The 15870-nt window shown below is 36.1% G+C and overlaps 1 pseudogene and 3 gene segments (V, D, J or C); all 4 read left to right on the top strand.

The window, feature by feature from the left end:
* Nucleotides 1-587: 587 nt before the first annotated feature.
* LOC107685948 (Ig heavy chain V region MC101-like) lies at nucleotides 588-1099 on the top strand. The segment is given in 2 exon segments: nucleotides 588-637; nucleotides 744-1099. Coding segments are annotated over 2 exon segments (351 nt in total).
* A 2208-nt stretch (nucleotides 1100-3307) lies between these two features.
* On the top strand, nucleotides 3308-3916 carry LOC107685947 (Ig heavy chain V region 3-6-like). The segment is given in 2 exon segments: nucleotides 3308-3360; nucleotides 3513-3916. Coding segments are annotated over 2 exon segments (447 nt in total).
* Nucleotides 3917-5291: 1375 nt separating this feature from the next.
* On the top strand, nucleotides 5292-5753 carry LOC107685945 (Ig heavy chain V region-like). The segment is given in 2 exon segments: nucleotides 5292-5330; nucleotides 5463-5753. Coding segments are annotated over 2 exon segments (330 nt in total).
* A 4379-nt stretch (nucleotides 5754-10132) lies between these two features.
* Nucleotides 10133-10593, top strand: LOC107685944 (Ig heavy chain V region 914-like; annotated as a pseudogene).
* Nucleotides 10594-15870: the final 5277 nt, after the last annotated feature.

Genomic DNA, 15870 nt, shown 5'->3' with positions numbered 1-15870 from the left:
GTCTGTTGTATTCATTGAAATTTTTGGTATATGCATTTATTTGGCACTTTTTTAACTTTCACTATATAATTTTGTTGATAAACATCAAATTATAAGTCCTAGATTATACAATAGATGTATAAAGAGGTTTCTCAATTTTGTGCTACAAATTGCTATAAAAGTGCAGTGTTTAAAATTATCAAAACTATTATTCATTAAAAAAATAAAAAAATTAGGCAACAAAATAAAAACATGCATGCATCTTGAATGACCAATAAGAATCTCTAAATAGGCCTTCATATCAAAACATCAAAGGTTTATATTTATATTAAGAATGTATTTATTGGACATCTAATAACTTGACACCTTAAAGAAAAGTGACGTCCTCTCATTTTCTTAATCTTTTTTTTGTGCGTACAAACTTATGTTGTCCCTTTTCTTTAGAAAGCAATTGTTCCAGATATATAAAAAAGATAAAGATTAAATGGTAAAAGCACTGAAGTTTCACATCTTGGACAACAAAATGACTATATGCAAATACTCCATCTGCTCCATGTACTAAAGTGAAGTGTGTCTGAGGCACAGAAGGAGAAATTCACATCATTTTTAATCATGATCTTCTCATCAGCTCTGCTACTGCTGGTGGCAGCTGCATCCTGTGAGCTTGACTGATTTTTTATTCAATCTATAACAGTGAAATAAGCTTCTGTTAACAGACGTTTTGAGACATAACTAATAACACATTCTTTCATTGTTATTTTCAGGTGGAGTTTTCTGTGTTGAGCTCAATCAGCCTCCATCTTTGGTTGTCAATCCTCAAGAATCATTCTCCATCTCCTGCAGGATTTCAGTATCAAGCTATTGCATTTACTGGATCCGTCAACCCACTGGAAAAGCACTAGAATGGCTCGAATATCTTTGTAGTGGTGGTGGCACTGACATTAAAGACTCAGTGAAAAACAAGATCAGTTTCACCCAGGACACGTCCAAAAACACAGTGTTTCTACAGGGAAATAACTTTCACACTGAGGACACAGCTGTGTATTACTGTGCAAGACAGTCACAGTGACTAAACAAGCCACAGCTCTGTACAAAAACCTGAACACATGAATCAGAGATACGTAATACCAGAGGCATTTTTATCCTTTCATCAGCCCCACTCTCTCTTTTTTTTATTTTTTATACAGTTTGGAAAAAAGGGCAAATAGTCTTTACCTGAAGTACAGAGTCATTTACAAGCTGCACACACAATAAGAGCTGTTTCGTTGCTGATAAACAAAAAAAGATGTCTGCAAGTTTTGTTTCTTATTGTAGATTTTAGGTAAATATCCACCTAAATTCAGTGCTCTTATTGTTATATTTCTCATAAAAAATCCCATCACTATTTCAGTGTGAGAAGCTGCTGCAAACAATTCAGTGCCTGAGTGAACATTGATGAATTTGGCATCACCAGTACTGTGGTGAAAAAAACACACACATGATTGTCACACATAATGCTCTGATTGTAATATTATCAGAGAAAATGATTCTCAGGTCAGCATACAGTAATCTCCATTAACACAAGGATTTATTGATCCATTCACACTTTTCATCCAGCTGAAAATGCTTTAAAAACATTAAACAGTTTATTAAAATTTATGAAATATGTTCTCATAAATGCCACATATTCAAATTTATTGTCACAAATTTAATGTTACATATTAATTTATTTATGTACAAATATCTAGGAATGTGCCAAACAAGTAGGGTTGCCAACTTCAGAAAAGGAAAATAAGGGACAATCGTGGTTTTTCATAGAAAAATAAGGGACAGAATAAGGGATACACACACAGGCCTATTATATATATATATATATACACACACACACACACACACACACACACACACACACAGGTATATCTTTTAGATTTGTAATGTTTTTTTAAATGGAGTCTCTTATGCTCATCAATGCTGTATTTATTTGATCAAAAATACAGAAAAAACAGTAATATTGTTAAATATTATTGCAATTTCTAATATTGGTTTCCTATCTTATTATACTTTAAAACATAATTTATTTCTGTGACGTAGCACTGAATTTTCAGCATTATTACTCCAGTCCTCAGTGTCACATGATCCTTTAATAAATCATTCTTATTCTGATTTATTATCAGTGTTGAATCTGTTGTGCTGCTTAATATATTTTTGGAACCTGTGTTGCATAAATAAAATAAAAAGTTATAATTATTATACTTTAAAATATAATTTATTTCTGTGATGCAGCAGCACTGAATTTTCAGCATCATTACTCCAGTCCTCGGTGTCACATGATCCTTTTATAAATCATTCTTATTCTGATTTATTATCAGTGTTGAAACTGTTGTGCTGCTTAATATTTTTTTGGAACCTGTGTTCCATAAACAAAATAAAAAGTTAAAAAGAACAGAATTTATTAAAAATAGAAATATTCTCTAACAATATCACTTTTTAGCCATTTAACACATCCTTGCTGAATAAAAGTATTCTAAAAGTTTCTTTAAAAAAAAAAGAAGAAATTTACTGACCCAAACTTTTTTTTTTAATAGTTATTAAATAGTATTATATAGTAATATTTTAAATAGTATATTTAACACAATGTTTATTTTGAATAAATACTGTTCTTTTTAAACTTTTATTTAAAATCTTACTGATCCCAAACTTTTGAACGGCAGTGTGTGTGTGTGTATATATATATATATATATATAGGCTATAGGCAATCTACCTCATCCTTACGCACACAGAGCTGCCCCGTGGCGTAAGGCAGATCAGCTTTTTGTTTGTTTTGGTCCGCCAAAGAAGGGATTTCCGGCGACCAAGCAGACTATGACTACCGCTCGCTGTGAAGCGGGAGCGACCAGTCGGCAGAGGATTCCGCTTGGTCTTAAAGGGGTCATATGATGCTATTTTAAAGATCATTATCGGCGATACTGGGCTTGAAAATATCGGTATCGGATCGAAAATAAAATAAGAGGTATCGCCCATCCCTACTTGTGACGTCGGCGCTGTTATCTCCGCCTACTGGAGACTTTTTATAATTAGATTTTTCATCTTTAATTTTTAGAAAAATAGGTGTCAAGAAGAAACAAACAGAAGATATGTTTTTGATTTTTAATGGCTCATTTACAAAAAGTAAAGACTTGAGTGTTGCCATTTTAATTTAGGGAAATTTCATTTTGTAAAGTTGTCATTTGAATTTCATTTGTTTGCTAAATAAAACATTGATGCAAATCTCCTTCCTTATATAAACAGGTGCATAGGGACACAAGAAAGAGCTCTTTAAGTCCTGTGGTGGAGAGAGTCCCACGTGGGAGACAGAACCATGTACTTTAGATTATTACTAATGATTTTATCTACAGCACCCAGTGAGTATCAAGATACCAACACTATACTACGAGTTTATTAGGGGGTCTTGGAGCTGCTACTACTTTTAAAATAAGATCAGTCCAGTTTAATTTTCAGAGGTTTTGTGATGATAATGTGCACAACTCATTTCAGTCAATGACAATGTTTCCAGGTGTTCATTGTATTGAGCTGAATCAGCCTGCCCTCATGGTGATAAAACCTGGGGAATCATTTTCCATCGGCTGTAAGATCACTGGATATTCAGCATCAGGAGGTGGCTGTACTAACTGGATAAGACACTCAGCTGGAAAAGCGATGGAATGGATTGGCTGGTTCTGTAGTTCTGGAGATACAGGCACCAGCGACACAATGAAGAATAAGATCAGTTTCACTGCTGAAACCTCCAGCAACACAGTTTTCTTACGAGGTCAAAGCTTTCAAACTGAAGACACAGCTGTATATTATTGTGCACGCAATACACAGTGTCACAAATTGCCTGGGGACCTGTGCAAGAATGATTGCATTGACTGCATAGACAGCTTGGAAACACAATGCAAAAGTATTGTAGACATATAAAAAGTACCTAGAATATTATTTATTAACATTGTATTATTACTCAACTGCTGTATGACTGTTGCATTATTTATTTGCTTCTTCAATTTATTTGATATTTAATTTATCTTTAACTATTTTTTCCCCACTAAACAGTGTACATTATTTAATCAATCAGGCAATAAATTAATATTTTTTTAGTCATCATTGCTGACAGAACTGCATGTGTAGAATCTCAGTATTTTTCTAAGAAACACAATAACATTCATAAATCGTTATTCTTTCCACTTTTCTTTTTAATCACTGCAAGAATCATCTGGCATCACAGGGAATTTGCATTCACACAAAGGAGGTGGTAGGTCTTGATTATTTAACAGATATACAGAAAATGTATCTTAATTAATTTTTGGCCACAATATCAAAGGTTGCATAAAAATACAAGCAGCATCATGTACTTTATATCAGCACTGCTAGTTTTAGCAGCTGCACCCTGTGAGTATACTACTGTATATATATATACATGTATAAACAAATAAATATTTATAGAAAATCAAATGTGGAGTTTAGTTTGTATTACTGAAAATGTTTTATTTGTTGTTCGTAGGTCTTTTCTGCATTGAGCTGGATCAGCCTCCTGTAATGGTTGTAAAACCAGGGGAAACGTTTACCATCGCCTGTAAGATCACTGGATATTCAGCCTCAGGAGGTGGCAACACAAACTGGATCAGACATTCAAGTGGAAAATCGATGGAATGGATCGGCTGGTACTACACTTCCAGCAGCAATGGTGTCAAAGATTCTCTCAAAAATAAGATCAGTTTCTCTTCTGAATCCTCCAGCAATACAGTTATTTTAACAGGATAAAACTTCAACACTGAGGACACTGCTGTGTATTACTGTGCTCGCGATACACTGTGCTACAACCTGCCACAGGACCTGTACAAAAACCCCGAACCACTGAACACATTTTTCAATAAAACAAAGTTATACATTGCAGATCCTTTCCATCTTATGACATAATTCCAAAGCCAATATGGCAAAATCAAAACAAATAAATAAATAAAATACTGCACACTGAATGGGTCAGTTGATGTTTGAGCCTTTTTGTAAATCAGTTATATTTTTGTATGAAATTAATCTGCTAAATGTCAGGTAACAACCTTAGGTGCACAATTGATCCCACATTTAAGAATAATTTAGATGCCAGAAGAGGGCATCCTTTCATGATAAATGAAAAAAATAAAAATAAAAATAAAAACTGACACTCAGGTTTTGTTTGATTGAACACACCCACTCTGTGTGTCCCCATGCATGAGCAAATATATCAATGCAAACTCAAATGCCATATTTTCTATTTAAACAACTGGTAAATTAGTGATTTATCTGAAGAGGAGAGACAATGTTCTCCATAAATCTCCTTCTGCTGTTGGTGGTGGCTGTACACAGTGCGTGTTTTTAGTTTAGGGAATTTAGGCAGTCTTACAATGTAACATCCAATCCTGTTTCGTCAGTATTGTAGTTCATTTGATGTGTAAAGCATTTTTCTCTCTGTTTAAGTGTTTATTGTCAGGTTGTGCTCACACAGTCTGAGCAGTCAGTAACTGTGTCTCCAAGTGGATCTGTTAAACTGACCTGTGCATGTAGTGGATTCACTCTTAGTAGCTATAGGATGCACTGGATCCGTCAGGCCCCTGGAAAAGGACTGGAGTGGATTATTTATTATTATTCAGACTCTAACAAAGGCTCAGCTCAGTCAGTGCAGGGCAGATTCACAGCATCTAAGGACAGCTCTAATCTCTATCTGCACATGAGTCAGTTAAAGACTGAAGACACTGCAGTGTATTACTGTGCAAGAGATTAACTTTGCTTGTTTTCATACAGATACCCTTACAAAAACAGGAGGGGGAGAGGGACTGTATTTTAGACTGTATTTTAATTTATTGTTTATGTTATTTAATGTAAAATAATAAATTACTCTGATACCATTTTTGCACTGTTTTTCTCATTCTTAAAGTTATTAATTCAGGTTATAAACAACAAAAGCTAAATTTTCTTAAAGGAATATTTTACCTAAAAATTACAATTAGCTGAAAATGTACTCACACTCACCCAAGACGTAGATGATCATTGAAACAAATCTGAAGAAACTTAACATTACATGATTTGCTCACCAATAGATCCTTTGCAGTAGATTTTTTTCCCCCTCTGAAAATTATGCAGTTTAGCAATGCTAGGTAAATAATCGTCAATTTGTCACTTTTTCAAAACTCATGGAACAAATGGAAAACATTCTGAATAGGGGTGTCAAACGATTAATTGCAGTTAATTAATGAAAAGTTATATATATATATATATATATATATATTAAAAAGTACATGCAGATATTTTAGTTATAACTTTTATTTTGGATGCAATTAATCAGCCCTAATTCTGCACTGTATAGTACTCAGTTTATGGATAAGGACAAAAAAAATATTTAATTACTACTTTAAAACTATCAACAAGTGCTTTCACAGATAAAAGAGAAAAAGGAGACATTAGTCATTTACCAGTTACCTAAATCCTCAATGCAATCACGTAACAGTACTGGGATTCATATCTGCTTTTAGAATTCACTTTCTGTTTCATGTACCAGCACTCGACCGACTTTTCCACTGTGCAGGTACTGATATGCCTCAGTGCTTCCGCATCGAAGACCCGTCTACTCCAAGCGACAAAACGAAATAATTAAAAAGTTATGGCAGGCCACTTCTTCATTTCATCCTCCCACTGTGTTATACACCACGGGTGTGGTAAATATTGACCATCACGGTGTTTATTAGTGTTCTGTGTGTGTGTGCCCCCACCACATCGCTCCTAAGCTCCTTACCTACCGGCTAGTGAAACGGAAGTTTAACACATTATAAGGAAGTACGTCATCGTATTTACTTCCGCGTTGCAAAATAAAGTAATAATAACTTGCTAATCATGCTAGAAACATGCTAACAAAATGCTAGTAACTTGCTAATCACACTAACAACATGCTAGTAACATGCTAATCATGCTAGAAATGTGTTAGTAACTTACTAATCATGCTAACCAAATGTTAACACCATGCTAGTAACATGCTAATCATGCTAGAATCATGCAACTAACATGCTAGTAACTTGCTAATCATGTTAACAACATGCTAGTAAATTGCTAATCATGTTAACAACATTCTAGTAACTTGCTAATCATGCTAACAACATGCTAGTAACCTGCTAATCATGCTAACAACATGCTAGTAACTTGCTAATCATGCTTACAACATGCTAATAATGCTAGAGACATGCTGGTAACTTGGTAATCATGCTAACAACATGCTAGTAACACCCTAGCAACCACCCTGAGTACCCTAGCAACCACATAGCAACACCTTAGCAACCACCCTGAGCACCTTAGCAACCGCATAGCAACAACCTACCACCCACCCCAGATAGCTTAGCAACACCCTGGCAACCACTTTTAGTACCCTAGCAACTGCATAGCCACACCTTAGCAACCAACCCAGGTAGCCTAGCAACCACCTAGCAACACCTTAGCAACTACCCCAGCTACCCTAGTAACCGCATAGCAACACCCTATCAACCACCAAGAATACCCTAGCAACTGCATAGCAACCTCTTAGCAATCCACACCTTAGCAACCAACCCAGGTAGCCTAGCAACCACCTAGCATAACCTTAGCAACTACCCCAGCTACCCTAGTAACCACATAGCAACACCCTATCAACCACCAAGAATACCCTAGCAACTGCATAGCAACCTCTTAGCAATCACCCTAAATACCCTAGCAACTGCATAGCAACAACCTAACAACCACACTGAACACCCTAGCAACCGCATAGCAGCACCCTAGCAACCAGCCTGGGCGCCTAAGCAACTGCAGAGCAACAACCTAGCACCCACCCCAAGTACCCTAGCAACCACATAGCAATACCTTAGCAACTACCCCAGATACCCTAGAAACACCCTAGCAACCACCCTAGAAGCCACACCAGGTACCCTAGCGATTTGTTTTTCTATGTCTGTTCTTTTGATAGACTGTATTGCCTTCAGAACATTCAAACTTTAATCTTTAAAACTATTTTAAGTATTTCAAACTACTTCAAACTGAAAACCTTCAAACTTCAAGCTTTTTAAACTTTTACAAACTTTCTGGCTATGCTTTTTCAAGCCAACTTAAATTTTGTCTACAAACTTTATTATCTAGTTATCATTAATATTTTATATTTATGCCTTCTCAATGTACCAAAGTGATCATTTCCGAATCAGCTCACGTGTGTTCCGTGCTTCCGTCAAGCGATTCCGAACAGAACCGATGCACGGGACTCGATGAAAGAGAGGAAGCAGCCAGAAGAAGCAGTGAAATGTACCAACATCTCTGACCTGTTCAGGGCTTCAAGTGCAGGTCAGTTTCATTTGTAAATACGCTAGATAGTTTTGTCTTTATTAACGTAGTTGAGTAATAAACTGCTAGTATCTGTTAGGCTATCAGGAGCACCCCATTATTATCATAATTGGGAATACTGTGCTAAAGGACATCAATATCGATTGTAAAGTCACATTAAAAAGTAGCAGAGACATATATTCACATGGATTTATTGTACAGGGAGGGAGGGAGGGAGCTAGAGACAGCAACACAAAAACAATAAAACAATAAAACAATTTTAAATAGTAAAAATATTTCACAATATTACTGCTCTTGCTGTTCTTGGGGTCAAATAAATGCAGGCTTGGTGAGCATAATAACATAAATAATTTATACAGAAAAAAAGGGACCAAAATTGCACCTTTTGGGGTACAACAGCTTGTCACTGGAACAGTGCCCTTAAAAGGAAATCTTTGTTCCTTTTTTTACCCCTAATAGGTAGGCCTACATATTAGTACCTTAAGGGTATGAATTACTACTCTAAGTTACTAATATGTGTCTATTAGGGGCAGAGGCGGACAGTAACTAAGTACATTTACTTGAGTATTGCACTTAAGTACACTTTTTAAGTATCGGTACTTTACTTGAGTATTATTTTTTCTGGGAATTTATGATTTAACTTCACTACATTTGAAAGACAAATATTGTACTTTTCACTCCACTACATTTCTATCCAGGTCCTCGAAGTAGAAAGGTGTTACTCTGTAGCAGCTTTGAAGGTCAGTGGCTGATTTTTTTCTTCTCTAAAACGTGACTTTCTTTTTTTCAGACAGTGTATCAGTAATCACTCTTGTAGGGCTACACGAAGAGATTTTTAACATTCTAAAAGCTCTTTATTCCAAATATACTACAAGCTAGTCAGTGTATTCAGCAGGTGTAATGTATTCTAAGTTGCTTCAGAAGTATTGTAAGTATTACAAACAACAATAATAAAACAGTGCATTGACATAAAAAGGGAAATTTACTTTTGGTACTTAAGTACTTTTAAAAGCAAGTACTTCTGTACTTTTACTTAAGTAAAAATCTGTCTTTACAACTTTTACTTGTAATGGAGTAATATTTGACCAGCAGTATCTGTACTTTCACTCAAGTAATGGAGTTGAGTACTTTGTCCGCCTCTGATTAGGGGTAAAAAAGGTACAAATATGTCATTTTAAAGGTACTGTTCCAGTGACAAGCTGTTGTACCCCAAAAGGTACAAATTTGGGCCCTTTTTTTCTGTGTGGCCTGGATGAGTGTGAGATTTCCCGGCCTGAAATTGCGTCCCAGTCCGGCCCTGCTGATTTTACCACAAAGATCCTTTTGTGAAACAAAAAGGTTCTTCAGATGTTAAAGGTTCTTTATGGAACCATTTAGACAAAAAGGTTATCCTATGGCATCGTGAAGTACTTTTATTTTTAAGAGTGTAATGACATTCATCTGGGAAAAAGAAAAAGCACAAATCAAGAAAAAACTTCCCTGCTGAGCTAGAAACTGTATGGAAAATGACTGAGCAATGCTGATAATCTTTCGTCATGTTGGGTCAATATCAAATAACACACCATGAGAAAAAAAGTACAAAACGTAAACATGATGAAGTAATATAACTTTGCTCAGTTATTAAAACATAAGTGAAGATTTTCCCCTTGTCTACTGTAATAATTCTCAGATGACTGTGTTAAACTACAGGGCTGCAAACCTGCAAAGATTCAAATTATTTTGTGGGAAGGGTCAGTGTCTCCCAGACTCCTGAAAGACTTTGTTATAAGCTGAACTTTCAGTCAGTGTGTGTGTCCACAGGTGCAGTGTACCCTATCATTGTTTTACTGTGGTAATGGAGATGCTATGCTACGGACTCCTACTGATGATTATTTCATGTGAGAAACTCCCATTAGCTCTATATTACTGTTTTAATTTAATTGTTCTAAATAATCTAACATTACTTGTTCCATGTTTTTCAGCTGTTAGTGGTCAGTCTTTGACCTCCTCACACTCTGTGGTGAAAAAGCCTGGAGAATCAGTGACTCTGTCCTGCACTGTGTCTGGATTCTCAATGAGCAGCTACTGAATGGGCTGGATCCGTCAGAAACCAGGGAAAGCACTGGAGTGGATTGGGCGTATTGATGGTGGCACTGGCACTATTTTTGCTCAGTCTCTACAGGACCAGTTCTCCATCACCAAAGACACCAGCAAAAACATGCTGTATTTACAGGTGAAAAGCCTGAAGACTGAAGACAGCTGTTTATTACTGTGCTAGAGATTCACAGTAAGACAAAAAACCAGGGCTGCACAAATAATATTTTTACTAGTTGTGGGGGTGACCGTATTTGTCTTATGCAATCTGCGATCTCCGGCTCTCTCTCTCCCTTTCTCTCGCTTTCTCTGTGTATGTCTGTGTGTTTGTGTGAAAGTGATATGTGTGGGTTTGTGTGCATCAATTAAAGCAGCACATTAATATAGAACAATGATTAAACTGACTTGGAACTACCTGTGCATTAAAGAGTTTTAATGCATACCTGCCAGCCAACCAGAATCGAGAATTCAGGCAGACCATGGTATAAATGAAAATATAACACTGTAATCTTGTGTTTACAGTCTCAACTGTAAAGTTTTTACTCCCAGGGCATAGTATTCAATTATGAAAAGTTTCTGTCCTTCTGTCTGTCCTTAAATTATATCATCCCCAAAGACTTGTCACAATATAGTAATTTTGAATTCATTCATTTTGCTTAATAAAGAACATTTGAGAGAAATGAAGCATAGGCCTGCCTTTAACCCTATTAAGCACTGGCAACCAGGATGAGATTTACATGGGCAAACACTACCAACTATTCCTTCAGAAAATGCAAAAGTCTAGTTTGATGTGTTGTTTCAAATGAATTATTACTGCATAATTGAAGAGTTTATAAAATGTCAATAGGTGTCACTGTGGAGAAGAAGTATCAGCTATTAACACAATAGCAGTGATACAATATATCAATAAATAGGAAAAACAAACATTATGCTGAATATTTTTACAGAGGTTCATAAGCGCAGAAAAATGTAAATGTCCCTTTAGAGGGCACACTATGCAAACCCACTTCTCCTTGTCTTTAAAAAGCCTCCACTCTTTTCATCTCTAGACACAAAATTGTTTGTCACTTTGATGCATCAGCTTGCTCTTTTCATAACATGACAATGGATATTTTGCCTAAACTGGGTTTTATCTTCATGTTTGCTCTCACAGAATGTAAGAAGGACTCTTGAAAACCTGTCGTGACAATCAGACTTACTCATGTGTGTTGTAAATGTTAATGTTGAACAATGTTTAACATTAACCATGTTAACTGTTTGTTTTTCAGTCTGTTGGTGTCAAACACTGACTGAGTCTGAGTCAGTGGTCATTAAACCTGGAGGATCTCACAGACTCACCTGTACAGCATCTGGGTTTAGTGGTGACCAGCACTTAGCTTGGATCAGACAGACTGCAGGAGGAGGTCTGGAGTGGCTGTCATACATCTCTGCTAGTAGTACTATATACTACTCTCAGTCTGTTCAGGGACGCTTCACCATCTCCAGAGACAACAGCAAGAAACAGATGTATCTGCAGATGAATAATATGAAGAATGAAGACACTGCTGTATATTATTGTGCAAGAGAGGCACAGTGATGAATACAGCTACAGCACTGCACAAAATCTGAGAACAAACAACTCTCTATTCCATTTTTCATTCCTTAAACAAAAATTGATTGGAAAGATTGATGTAACCCTTTACAATACGGGTGTAATGTAGAACATTCCAGCACCAATCTTTCAACAACCATCCATAAACCTACTATCAGCTAACAGAACTTAAAAGCAAAATATTAACCAACAGCAATATCGTACACAACTGAAAATGACAGATTTAAAGTAAGATCTACCAGAAAGATTCTAATGCATTTCATTCATTAATAATTATTAACCCAAACAGAGAAGTCACTGCTTGACACTTGAAGTGTATAAGTACTGAACTTTTTTCAGTACTTATACACTGAAATACACGCTGACGTTCCCCTCCTTCCTCCCCACCACCACCAGATTGGTCCCTGTCCATCCGTCAGAGGGTAGGCTCTGTCCCTGCCTTCATCTTCAGGCAGGACCAGCCAAATCTGCATCCCTAGGATTTGGACTAAGCACAGGGCCTATGGCAAAGAACTTTTCCATACAACTAGACATGAATCATTGTAGCTCGCTGCCATCTGTTAATCCTTTATAGAATAAATACTATGTAAACATTCACCTGCCTTTTGAGTCTTTCTGGCAGAATTATAATGCTGAGCTCTGAGAAACTGCTTCTGTTGTTCACTGTTGACCAATCCTGGTCCTGAAGAATCCCCAAGACCCCAACACTGCATGCAACACACACGCATTTGAGGTCTTTAAATCTTTACTAATGAGTGGATTAGTTGAATCAGGTGTGTTTGAATATAAAAGTCATAAAGAAAATTGCCATGTCTCATTTTCTTCACCTTTTGATGTGCTTATATACTTATGTTGTCCCTTTTCTGTAGAAATCAATTATTCCTGATATCAAATAAAATAAAGATTAAATGGCAAAAGCATTGAAGTTTCACATCTTTTCACTCGTTACAGTGTATTATACAATCCCTGATCTTGCAAATACATGCTACAGATACAGTATATAAAATACATAAATATATGGTCACTGCTCACTGTCTTGTCATTACCTAGACAGTGAGTCTTTAAAAAGTAACTTTTTCTTACATGACATGACTTTGCATGACAAAACCTCCCCTTTAATGGTTTAATTTAATGTTTTTATCCATAACACTGTTCTACTGTAATATTCAATATATGTTTAAGCGAATATATTTTTTCTTTGGATTAATTTAGTAGAAGATATTTACACTAAATGTGAATATCTTTGAGACTTTATTTTATAAATCAAGAATATAAAATTGGCCAACTAATTTTGCATTATTGTTAATAATTATCATAAGGACTACAGTCAGATAGATGTTTACGTCAATGCAAATATCCACCCTTCTCTCATGTAAACAGAAGCACACATGCACAATAAAAGCTTTTAGTTTTACAGAGCAGAGTGAAAATACAACCGGCATCATGCACTGCATATCAGTACTGCTAGTTTTGGCAGCTGCACACTGTGAGTATCACCAATGAACATTAGTTCAGATGTGGAGCTCAATTTGTATTACTGAAATGAATCATTGTTTGTAGGTCTTTTCTGCATTGAGCTGGATCAGCCTCCTGTAATGGTTGTAAAACCAGGGGAAACATTTACCATCGCCTGTAAGATCACTGGATATTCAGCCTCAGGAGGTGGCTATACAAACTGGATCAGACATTCAAGTGGAAAACTGATGGAATGGATCGGCTGGTACTACACTTCCAGTAGCAATGGTGTCAAAGATTCTCTCAAAAATAAGATCAGTTTCTCTTCTGAATCCTCCAGCAACGCAGTTATTTTAACAGGAAGGAATTTCCACACTGAGGACTCAGCTGTGTATTATTGTGCTCGCAATGCACTATGCCACAAACTGCCACAGGACCTTTACAAAAACTAAACTAAACACATTTTTCAATAAACAGTTCCTTTTCATATTATAAAGTACATATTTTCACACAATAACCACAGTATTGCAAAATCAAAGCAAATAAATAAATGAATATAGAACACTGAATGAGTCAGTTGATGTTTTAGCTTTTGTAAATACATTTTATCAAATTCATCCTGGCTTGTAATAACCTTGAATGCTCAATTGACCCATTGTAAGAATAATTTAGATGCCAGAAGAGGACACCCTTCCATAAAAAATGAAAAAACTGATACTAGGTTTTGAACACACCCACACACCACTATGTGTCCCCATGCAAATATATCAATGCAAACTCAACTGCCATATTTTCTATTTAAAACTAGTAAATGAGTGATTTATCTGAAGAGGAGAGACAATGTTCTCCCTAAAGGTCTTTGTGCTGTTGGCAGCTGTACACAGTGAGTGTTTTTATTTATTTTTTTAATAAAGAGTTTAGGCAGTTTTAGAGAGTTACAATGTAACACCCCATCCTATTTCATATGTATTGTGATTCTTTAGATGTGTAAAGATTTTGTCTCTTTGTTTAGGTATTTATTCACAGGTTGTGCTCACACAGTCTGAGCAGTCAGTAACTGTGTCTCCAGGTGCTTCCTACAAACTGACCTGTGCCTGCAGTGGATTCACTCTTAGTAGCTATAGGATGCACTGGATCCGTCAGGTCCCTGGAAAAGGACTGGAATGGATCTTACACTATTATAGAGACTCTGACAAAGGCTCCGCTCAGTCAGTGCAGGGCAGATTCATGGCATCCACAGACAGCTCTAATTTCTATCTGCACATGAGTCAGCTGAAGACTGAAGACACTGCAGTGTATTACTGTGCAAGAGACTCACTTTGCTTGTTTTCATACAGATACCCTTACAAAAACACAGGAGGGGGAGGGGGAGAAATGGACATGATGGGTGTTTTAATAAATGTATTTTACTTTGATTTGATGTGGTTTATTAATTTACACATTTATTTTCAAATGACTCTGATGCATTTTTGCTCTTTCTTGTCTTTAAACGTGTTTAAGTTATAAATCCAGCTTAAAAGGAGCAACATATCAGCAGTTGTCTTACTGATTGAGTTCTAATTAGATGAGCACTAACAATGTCTATAAGACACATTCAAAGCAGTCCATTTCATATTGAAGACAGAATTCACCCGTAAAGTGACCATAAAGCAAACCACTGTCTCTTTCCAAACCTATATGTTGTCCTTTCTTAGAAAACAAAAGGAGAAGTGCACAAGTCATAATGACATTTTCCTGGATTAGACCCTCTCATGGGAAGATCCTTGAGTTCATTGGCATGATCCATGCTGGTGGTGGAATAGACTACAAGGATTCGTTAAAAAATAAGTTCACTATCTCCAGAGACACATCTACAAGCACAGTATATCTTAAAGGACAAAATCTACAAACTGAGGACACGGCTGTGTATTATTGTGTTCGGTATACAGGCACTATGATGAATAGCAGTTTAATGCCTGTGCAAAAACCATGTGCACAAACACTTTGGTCTAATTTTAACATGCATGACTTAGTTTGGATGTTGAATGCCATGATAAGACCTAAATCAATATACATTTTAAAGAATCTGTACATTTATTATTGAGTCAATTAAAATGTTAAATGAAATTATTTAAATATAAATTATATTAAAGGGGTCATATGATGCTGCTAAAACGAACATTATTTTGTGTATTTTGTGTATTTGGTGCAATGAAATGTGTTTATGCGGTTTAATGTAAAAAAAAAACATTATTTTCCACATACTGTACATTATTGTTTCTCCTCTATGCCCCGCCTTTTTGAAATGCGTCGATTTTTACAAAGCTCATCGGTCTGAAAAGCGAGGTGTGTTGTGATTGGCCAGAAACAACAAACCTACAGCGAGAATAAAAGTTACGCCTTCTTTCTTTGCGTGAACATTTGGGCGGCGTTATGCAAATCTTCCCAC

This window comes from Sinocyclocheilus anshuiensis, unplaced genomic scaffold (genome assembly GCF_001515605.1).
Source record: "Sinocyclocheilus anshuiensis isolate Anshui unplaced genomic scaffold, SAMN03320099.WGS_v1.1 scaffold1259, whole genome shotgun sequence".
NCBI classification, from domain to species: domain Eukaryota; kingdom Metazoa; phylum Chordata; class Actinopteri; order Cypriniformes; family Cyprinidae; genus Sinocyclocheilus; species Sinocyclocheilus anshuiensis.
This window is presented reverse-complemented; position numbering and strand designations above follow the sequence as displayed.